General features: G+C 39.5%; 1 protein-coding gene across 1 annotated transcript; it reads right to left on the minus strand.

Moving 5' to 3' along the window:
- Positions 1 to 6,708: 6,708 nt before the first annotated feature.
- On the minus strand, positions 6,709 to 8,434 carry LOC103704980 (uncharacterized). The gene has a single exon (XM_039130918.2). The coding sequence runs from the start codon at positions 8,390 to 8,392 to the stop codon at positions 7,034 to 7,036; it is 1,359 nt and encodes a 452-aa protein (XP_038986846.2). The 5' UTR covers positions 8,393 to 8,434; the 3' UTR covers positions 6,709 to 7,033.
- Positions 8,435 to 11,131: the final 2,697 nt, after the last annotated feature.

Consider the following 11,131-nt stretch of genomic DNA (forward strand, 5'->3'; position numbering starts at 1 on the left):
ATCTTTCAAAGTCATATATGTTTATAGAAAAGCGAACAACTGTAGGTTGGATGGTATCATACATAGCTAATTACACTACTTTGATAGATATTTCTACCAATCTTTTTAATATTTTAATTGTCGATTCCTATAAATGTATTTATTTTACGTTAATTTAATAAATCTAATTTACTAAAAAAAAAGAGAAGATGTTTATTGTTAAAATTCAGTGGATAGGGTAGCAAATTCATCATGTGGATCGGATGTTAGTTAAAATAAGGACAGCTTCACAATCTTTTCAAGTCAATGTTTACAGAAAAACAAACAACGCTACAGATTGGATGGTATCATACATGGCTAATCACACTACTTAGATATTTCTACCAAATTTTTTAATATTTTAATTACCAATTTCTATAGATATATTTATTTTAAATTAATTTAATAAATCTGATTTACTATAAAAAAGAGAGGAGGCTTATTGTTGGCTAACCATGGCCTCATAGTATTTTTTTCTCCCTTCTCTGACTGCGAAGCAATTAAAAATGTCACCGTCTTATCCAACGGTGGAACGTTGGCAATGTTTTGTCTGTTCTGCTCATAAAAATCCTACTTCTGCCACAGCTTTAGTTGGAGGAAAAGACCTGGAAAGGATCGCATTCACACTCTCACCATAAGATTTTTAGAAGAAGATGCAACGCCGCTTTGGATCGTGAAGGCTGCGTTGGATTCAGTGATATTATAATACTCAACAAGTGTGAAAGTGGGAAAGTGTGGAAGAAAGTTTTGGATGATTTGCAGAGCAACTGGCCAACTTGCACTTAGATATACATGGATCATGTTATCACCTTCTTCTTTTTCCCCCTCCTTATCCCATGCATGGGTGTGGCAAAATCAAGAGGTTGGATTAAGAAGATGCTAGCTTGTGACTTCTAATGTAACTCTAATATGGTGTACCATTTTGCTATAGTTATTTGTTCTTAAGTTTGATTTCCTTCTCACATTGATCCAGGTGTTATGGGTGATGACTTAATTAATTATCTCCTTGATCATGATCCAGTTTAGCAATTGCTTTGATACTAAATCTTACCCAGTCTACAATCTTGTCAAAACTAGAAATGATTAGTGAGATTGCTAGTTTTACATGTCTCTTTTGTAATATGTCCTATGGAACTCGTGAGGGTGTGTGCTTAATTTTATATTAACTATGCATTAGGTAGATATTGGTACTTATATAGAGTTAAATAATCTAAACAATACTTTTGAGCTAGTTTTTTTGGAAGTACTATCAATGGTATTAGAGCGGATTAGACTTATGGCTTATATTGGTTAAAGAATACTGCAATATAGGTCGATTTGGATTGAGCATGGACTAATCGTGGTATTGAATTCAAAATTTTTTGCAAGAAGAATGGAATTGTACATCAATTCACTATGCCTCAAACACCACAACAAAATAGCGTATCGGAAAGGAAGAATCGAACCATCATGAATTTGGTGCGATGTATGTTGAAGGAATGAAGAGTTCCTAAAGAATTTTGGGCTGACGCTGTTGTGTGTGCAACTTACTTGATTAACAGGTTTCCCACAAAGAGAATTTGTGATACTACACCGGAGGAGGCATGGAGTTTACGGAAGCCAAGAGTTAACCACTTGCGGATTTTTGGCGGTGTTGCTTATGCCAAAATCCAAGAAGAAAAAAGGATAAAGCTTGAAGACAAAAGTCAGAAGTGTGTCTTGCTTGATTAGGGAGAGAATTCTCATGGCTACAAGCTGTACAATCCAACTACCAAGAAAATTGTGATGTCAAGAAATGTTGAATTTGATGAGGAGCAAATTTGGAATTGGGCAAGCAATGACCAACAAAAGCAGGTTGTTTTTGATGACGAAAAGGAGCAAAAAGACACAAGCGAGGGGCTGAATGTTGCTGAAAATTCATCTTCTCCAGCAGCGAGCAAGGAGCATCCAAGACTTGTACAATGTCACAAGTCAAATTGATACTGATGATGAGTTCAATATGCTATGTCTTTTTGCAGGTTTTGATCCATTAACATTTGAAGAAGCTTGTCAAGAATCAAAGTGGAGAAAGGCGATGCAAGAGGAGATACATGCCATTACCAAAAACAATACATGGGAGCTTACTTCACTTCCACAAGGACACAAGGCGATTGGTGTCAAATGGGTTTTCAAGACTAAAAGAAATGCAAAATGAGAGGTGGAGAAGCACAAAGCAAGGTTTGTAACTAAAGGCTATAAGCAAGAGTATGGAATTGATTATGAAGAAGTGTTTGCCCCAGTAGCTCGGATGGAGACAATGAGAATGTTGATTTCAGTGGCGGCTCAAAAGAAGTGGAAAATTTTTCAAATGGACGTAAAGTCCGCTTTTCTTATGGGCATCTTGAAGAGGAGGTCTATGTCAATCAACCCCCGGTTTTGTTGTGCAAGGAGAGGAAGAGAAAGTCTACAAGCTGAAAAGAGTACTCTACGGGCTTAAACAAGCACCAAGAGCATGAAATTCCAGAATTGACGGGTACTTTATTCAAAATGAATTTACTAAATGTCTATATGAACATGCGATATATATGAAGACTAATCTGCAGGGTGATGTTATGTTCATTTGTCTCTATGTAGACAACTTGATTTTCACAGAAAATAATTTATCCATGATTGAAGAATTCAAAGGCTCGATGGCGAAGGAATTTGAGATGACCGATTTGGGTCTTATGGCTTATTTCTTGGGCATTGAAGTAAAGCAAGGAAACAATGGAATTTTTATTTCTCAAAAGAAGTATGCGAAACAAATCTTGGTGAAGTTTGCCATGGATGATTGTCAACCAGTTGATACCCCGATGGATTATGGGGTGAAGTTAACTAAGAAAATTTTCATCTAAAGGCAGCAAAGAGAATTTTAAGATACATCAAAGGTACGCTTGATTATGGAGTATTTTATTCTTCACATGCAAATTTGGAGTTGACTGGATTTAACAATAGCGATTGGGCTGGAAGCTATGATGATCGAAAGAGCACTACGGGGTTTGTGTTCTATCTTGGTGAAGCCGCGTTTACATGGTCTTCGAAGAAGCAAAATATTGGTGCTTTGTCAACATGTGAAGCTGAATATATAGCAACATCTTCATGTATTTGTCATGCTATTTGGTTGAGGAAATTACTTGAAGAGTTGCAGCTAAAGCAAGAAAGTTCAACAAAGGTTTATGTGGATAACAAATCAGTTATTGCATTGGCGAAAAATTCGGTTCATCATGAGAGATCAAAGCATATTGATACTCGGTTCCATTTCATAAGGGAACATGTGAAGACAAAAGATGTAAAGCTCATTTATGTAAAGTCAAGTGAGCAAGTTGCTGATATATTGACAAAACCATTTAGTGCTCAAGTTTTTTAAAAGCTAAGAAGGTTGCTTGGAGTGATAGCACTTGGAGGAACAAGTTTAAGGGGGGAGCATGTTGAGAATTAAACTTGTTCTTATCCCTTTATTTATTATTTTGATAATATACATGTCTAGAAAGTTGAAAAATTGTATTGGAATATGTAAAGCCTCCTAGAAGTATGAAGAGTCTGTCTAGAAAGTTGAAAAGTTGTATTGGAAAATGTAAAGACTCCTAGAAGTATAAAGAGTCTGTCTAGAAAGTTGAAAGGTCATTATGTGGTTCATATATTTGAATTTATTCATGTACCTAGGAGTCCTATAAATATCTTGCAAGTCTTGTGGTTTTATGCAAGCAAGGCAATAGCCAAATTGAAAGAAAAATTTGAAGTATTTTTGCCTCTTCATCCTTTGCTCTCTAGAAATCTTTCTTCCTATTTTCCAACAGATTCTTGCAAAGATGCTGATCCAATCAATATTAGTAACATGAACCATCCTCCTCTAAATCCATGCAAGGTGCCTCCCGTTTGTGACCATCAAAGTGTCGGTAACCCCACATTCAGACTTGACCATCCTATGATGCATGTATGCTTCCACCCGTTGTTTGGAAAATTATTATTATTTATTAATGCATCTCGGAGCCATCACCTTCCGGTTTCCAACTAATCGTATTGATGTTAAACAAAGCCTACCTGTTTCTGACTTGGTTCTCCAGCCTAATTAGATAGGATAATTTAGACAAGAAGACAAGAAAGACGACTATAAATTGGTTTACTTACCCTTCAATTTTTTCTCTGATAACGTGCATGTAGTGTCATTTAAAAAAGCCTGAAAGCGTCCAGATGAACTAATCAGACGAGAAGAAGACATGATGCCGGAGCAAGAAATCGGTGATTACTTTAATGCTACTGTTTGTCTATTTGCCCTGGCTCTTTTTTCTAAAGAGATAATTGGCCTAATTTTAAATGTATTCCAAGATCTGATGTTTAATTGGTAAGGATAATAAGGGTGCTTGTGAACCTTTAGCCCGACGAGGATACCAGAGCTTAAATAGAGAGAATATATGAGGATCCGTGCAGATATCTATTATGCACTGGGGTAGATCTTGGGTGCATATACAGAGCCAAGAAATCCAAATAATGCCATCCGGCTAGTTTTTTTTTTTGTGAGGTCCTAGGTTATGACAACAAAAGACCATACAATAAAGTAGCACCTCGCAGAGGCATAGTTCTTTAAATTGAAATGATGATTGACTTAATAATAGACATACAAAATATATATACATAAAGCCATGTAGGGTGTGGTTCATACCTTGATTATACTAAACCTAAAGAGTTTGAGGGCCAGTCGCCCCATTTTAGAAAGTTGAAAGTTGTGGCAAGAATTCGACACTATTGAGTATGTGTAGGGCTCACGCATTCAGCATGCAAGCTAACCCCCTCAGCCATGAGTTCTTTCTTTACAGGCTGCCACAACGTCAGAGACGTTGATTTTTTGTGTCTTCTCTTTTTTAATGAGACATAGATTGTTACGAACGTATCAAATTCCAGAAGTGAAAAAGAAGCAGAGGCCTACCAGAAAGAAAGAAAGGAAGTTGGCAGCAACAATGCAATTAAACAATAGCTTGCATGCCGAAAGAAAGAAAATAATATAGATAGTTACAGTACTAGCAAAACAAAGTAGGCAAATGCTTCCTCTTGCTTGCTACAAAGATTCTTCAATCTACACTTTATTCTCTCCTAATTGATGTCATCCCAATATGAACCAATCGAACGTCTTATAAGTCGGAAACCTGAATGATTCTAAAGCTCAGAATCAGCTTGTTAAGAATAAGGCTGCAAATGATTCGTGCTGCTCAAGACCAGCTCAGGCTTGTATGAGTTCTTTCTTTACAGGCTGCCACAATGTCAGAGACGTCGAATTTTTTGTTTCTTTTCTTTTTCAATGGGATAAAGGTCGTTACGAACATATCAAATTCCAGAAGTGAAACCCTTAGCTAATCATGATAATTGTGATTGGATTTGAATAAATTTAAATTCTTGGCCTGACGAAGACGTTAGAGCTTAAACGAAGGAAACGTATTGAATATGTTTTATATACCGGAAACCTAAACAATTCTAAAGCTCAAAATCAGCTTGTTAAGAATAAGGCTGCAAATGATTCATGCTACTCAAGACCAGTTCAGAATTGGCTTGTTAAATGTTGGATCATAAATGAAATAGCTAATGTTAGTTTAGTTAGTTGGCATCTCTCTCATAAAGACAAGCCTTGCAATTGGGTTCGAGTTCATATCCTACATATTTCTCAAAAAATAAAGTTAACAAACCTAAACGTTAAACCTTGCAAAATTAAAGGGAAGCTCGGTTCCACTTGAGCCTGTATGAGATGAGATTGAGTAGCCATTGTTAAGCTCAGATCAAGCTCGAGCTGAGCCTGCACAGATTTGTTATGTGTTGACTCGAGCTGGGGCAACATAAAATTCAACCCAGCTTAACTCATTTTCACCCTTAAGTAATCCATCTAAGGGGCCATTTGGTCTCTAGCAACTCAATTATAATCAGCAATTCAATTATCTGGAATTAGAATTGCAGTTGCAGGAAGAGGCTGTGTTTGGTTGTTTGTAATTGATAAGTGTAATTGTAATTATAACTATTTGTTTGTTTGACATTGAAAGAGAGATTGTTATTTTGCATGAGCTGGCAAATTTACCTCCTCGGCAAACAGTGAACTATTTACTTTTCTATTATGCTATAATATCAATTATCACTTTCATAATTATAGCTAAAAAACAATATTGTTATTAAATTATTATACTATTAGTATAATAATCATTATTATAATAATGATATCACTGTAAAATAATTTGTTGTTATTAATCATACAATATTGTTATATATAACCACTGCAATATAAATATTTTAATAATTATTATAAATTTATAATAACTATTAAAGCAATATACTTTTATAATATATATAATTTATTTTTATAATTATAATAGTAAAAAATAATATCATAAAATTCTTATTATATCAATATGAAGATAATTAGTATATATATCACTATAAAATAATTTGATGTTATAAAGGCTAGATGTGCTGCTATAACCATAATTATATATTTTATTATATGTATTATTGCGATAAATAATAATTATTATGTAATACAAATTAGATTAAAATTGTTATTTATATTATTTATAGATTGTTACAAGAATTATTATAATATTGTAATTATCATGGTATCATATTTTAATGCATAACATATTATTTTATTAAATAAGTACATTACGATCATCTTATTTAATTTTTGCTAAAATTGTAGGCAAAGAACTTTCCAAAAACAACTTGAGTTGGGCTTGAAATTTGACTAACATATATATATAATAAAGAATTTGAGCTACAACCTTTCCTAAATCCCGGCGATCGCCATCGCTTATTAGCAACATTTGTTTGACTCGAAATTCAGCTTAATTCAATTATAAAACAAGCCGAGATCAACCCTAGCTTGTTGAGAGTTTAGTTTATTTGGATCCCACTCTAATGAAGATGTGAAAAGATTAGAGTCTATTGTCAAATTTTAGGTAGGAAAAATAACCTCCTTAATTTGTATCAATATCATTACCAACAGGAAGAATATACATCGTAGAAAAACAGAAAAAAAAAAAAACTACACCAAGACTTGTTTTGCTTCCACTCCTTTGTGTTTCCAAACCCGAACCCGCCAAACCCTCACCTCCCCATCCAAACTTGCACTACAAACCCGGTACTCCTCCTCCGCCGCCGCCTCCGCCGCCGGCGGCGGCGGAGGCAACAGGACCGCCGCCAGCGACCTCACTCCGCTCCCGTGACCTTCCAAAACCCCAAGACAGCTATACGCCCTCCCCTCCCCTCCCCTCCTCCAAATTCTCACCGTCCGATCGCTAGACCCGCTGAACACCAAATCCCCCGCACACGCGAGGCACAGAATCGCCTTCCGGTGTCCGCGGAGAGCCCCGGCGACTGCCATATGATTCGCGCTGTCTTCCCTCTCCCACACCAAGATCGAACGGTCGCAGGCACCAGAGTAGAGCGTCGCTCCATCGCCGCTCACGGCAAGCGCGTTCACCGCCGACCGGTGCCTCTCCAGCGTCGCCACCAGCCCGTGCCGCCGCTCCCCTGGCGACCGCGCCCAAACCCTAATCCTCCGATCCGCCGAGCCGGTGTAGACGGTGCCGTCGGCGGCGACGGCAACGGCGTTGACGGCGTCGTCGTGCGCCGCCACGGACTCGATGCAGCGGAGGTCGGAGGCGCGCCAGACCTTGAGGGTTTTGTCCCAGGAGACGGAGTAGAGGAGGCCGCCGCCGGCGGCGAGGGCGGAGACGGCGTCGGCGTGCTGGATCCAGAGGAGTTTCTTGTGGCGGCGGACGGTGATGTAGTTGGAGGGGAGCGGGAGGCGGCGGAGGCGGTCGGCGGCGGTGGGGAGGGAGGCCACGAGTCGGTGGCGGCCGGAGCGGGTGGAGCGTCTCCAGGTGCGGATCAGGCCGTCCTGGTGGGCGGTAAAGGCGCGGCCATCGGTGGAGAAGGCGACGGACTTGACGGAGCCGGCGGCGGGGGCGGCGGGGAAGGAGTCGAGGCGGCGGAAGGAGGCGAGGTCGTAGACGGAGATCTCGGCGGCAGAGGCGATATAGAGGTGGAGGGTGGGGGCGGAGACGGCGACGGCGGCGGCGGCGCCGCCGGCGGTCTGAAGGGAGGAGAGGCAGAGGAAGGAGGCGGAGAAGGGATGGGGGTCGAGGATGCAGTGGGCGAGGGAGTGGATGGAGGGGAGGGTGACGAGGGAGGCGGAGTCGTCAGCGGAGGAGCTGGTGACGGCGGGGCCGTCGGAGGAGGAGCTGGAGTCGGAGGCAGTGGAGGAGGAGAGTTGAAGCGTTCGCAGCGGCGGTGGTGGAGGAGGAGGAGGAGGAGCGGTCGGGTCACCGTCAGTGGAGGAGGTGCGGTCCTCCGCTGCGGTGGTAGAGGAGCTGGAGAGGCAGGCGAAGGGAAGCGGCATTGGCGTAGAAAGAGCGAAGGGGGAGAGAAAGGAAAGGATTGGGGGAGTACTTATAGGCGCGGAAAGAGTGGCGCTTCGAAGGAAGGAAGAGACACGTGGCGGAAATGGAGATGACGTAGGGGAAGTGGATGACTCTGACTGGTCCGAGGTTAAATTAGCGAGAAATTATATCCTCCGCGGCAGTCAATCGTGGCTCTTTTTTTTTTTTCTTTTTTTTTTTTGGTGAAAAATTGGAGAGAGGGGAGGGACCAGCCCACCTGCGTAGCAGCCCCCACTGAGCTCTCCTTCTACTAAAAAGTGTTCGATACAGGTCGTAGGTTTCGCGTGCCTTCTCCGACCTGTGGGCTCATCGCTTTCACGTGTAGGTACGTCACTCCAACACCACCTTAGTACAAGTAGAAGAAAAGCATAACCACCAACGAGCCAATCGGGCGTGGGGTATCTGGTCTCCTAATTTAATCGACGCCTGCACATTTCGAACCTAAGCAACTCAGACAAAATTATCGCCCCTACTGCCAGGCTACTACCTTAGTAGCTCTTCATTCATGCAGCATCATTCATGCAGCAGGACATAGCATGTGCACTCCACAAATGAAAATATAAAACCAAGCCATTGTGATACAGTAATCTAGTACATGCAGTGTAGGATAAAATTGTTAAAGGTATTTTCGAAACATAAAAATAAGTATATATAGATCATTTTAAGGATATTTTCCAAACATAAGCAAGATTAAAAATCAAACAATGTTCAAATCACTTACCGCGATCGCTTTCAAATGATCTTTGTTGCCGACATCAGATGATCTAATTACTACACATGTCCCTGATATTTGTCTCCCTGTAATCACTTATCCCTTCATTAGTCCCGGTCACAGCCTAATTACTAAGATTCCAACCTATCTTGCTGCCACGAGCAACCAACTCATCAACTCTCCCATCCCATTCCATTGAAATTATTCTTATGCCGACCAAATTCTTTTATGGTGGGGCAAAGTAACTCTTTCCCACAAGGACCATGCTACTTAATAAATATGCTGAGTTAGGCATTCCCTAACTCTTTCAATCCAAAATAAATAAATAAATAATAATAATAATACCAAATAAGAAAACTACTCCTACAGTTTACTTTAATTATACTTACATCCAATAATTTATAAAAGTCAAAATTGCCTTTAGGTGGGGAGGCAGATGCACATACTTGGATGGTTGTTATGTCACTTAAAAGTTATTTTGGTCATTTTAGATTCTATTTAAGACTAATGATTTGATTAACGTTCTGTTAAGTTATAGGTTAAAGTGTTGGATAAAAATAAACTTCAAGAGGATAAATATGGGTTTTTCAAAGTATTAGGTATAAGTATAATTTACATCTAATCTTAGAAAGATTTATAATTTAAATAAACAAAAGATAAGAACTATTCTACAGCAAGGAGGCCCACACGGCGTTAGAATTTGGCTATCCAAAGATAAACCAGTTGTATGGAAACTTCATGGTAAAAAACAAGCGACCACTTGGCAACAAGTGGTGTTTTCTCTTGACATGGACTCAACACGGTTCAATTCATCTGTGCCTCGATGTTAATTACCGAGAAGGAACAAACAGGTGGAGCCAAAAAGATTGTTTTCAACAAACAACTCCTTTTCAAGACTAGAATTATCTAACCACTTGTGCTAAAAAAGGATTAGAGGTTAAAACTTCCAAACATAAAGCCCATCTGAGAGAACATGGGAGCAGGCCAATTGCCGTTAAAGTGGATACCATGAGCTCTAATAGGTCAGAAAATTCCTATAGAATAATCCATTCATGTCCTAATGTGGTCCTAATGACATTGCTCAAGGAGATATTTCCATTACATAAGTAGTTAATAAATCCAACCTAGAAGACGCTTCCAAGTGAACATTTCTTTAGTTGTTACTTAGATAAATACGCGACGACGAGCATCGTTGTTCACTGCAAATGGTATTTAGGGTGGATACCGAATGATGGCAGTAATTTAATCGGGATTATTGAATCAAAGACAAGGATTGCATGTCATGGCTAACTACGTCACTAAGCAAAATATCTTCCACTAATGCTGAGATTATCTAATATCAACCCCCATTTATTACTGAGATTAACTAATAGTTTGCAAGTCATTCTCAAAGTGACTAAAGCTAGCAACTTGCTTGACATAAGATACTTCATTTATCTTTGTGACTACTATATATATATACGAGACATCGGTAGTAAAGCATGGTCTCTATTAGGGGGACTTCTGAATCAAAAAATAGCTATAATATTATTTTACAGCACTTCCATAGTGATGCAACACTTCTACGCATAGTGTGTAGTGATAGTTGTTTTCCACCCCTTGGAAGTAAATTAGTAACAAAAGTGCATCAAATGCTCCTTGTGCAAAATATTAAGTTTAAACATTATCTAAGTCTTAAAGAATCACTTGCCTATCTTATAGGTTATTCTCATGCCTACTCTAGGTAAGTGCGCTCCGGAAAAAAGATTCCTTTTTTGATTCTCTAGGGCTTAAAAACTCAAGATATGCTCAATAGTATATCTTTCAAATAGCGTCGCCTCCATCATCTCCTTTCATGTTGAGTCCGCCTCTATCAACGGTGGCCAGGCCACATAGGCACCAAACCCTAAGTTTCTATCGATGTCCATGGCGATGACCTCGTGGTCCTCCTACCTCTACTCAACAAGACTCGGAAGATATAATTGGAAGTTCAATCTAAACATAGTTC

This window comes from Phoenix dactylifera, chromosome 13, assembly GCF_051530095.1.
Source record: "Phoenix dactylifera cultivar Ajwa chromosome 13, Ajwa_hap1_PhDact_Kaust_v1.1, whole genome shotgun sequence".
Lineage (NCBI taxonomy): Eukaryota > Viridiplantae > Streptophyta > Magnoliopsida > Arecales > Arecaceae > Phoenix > Phoenix dactylifera.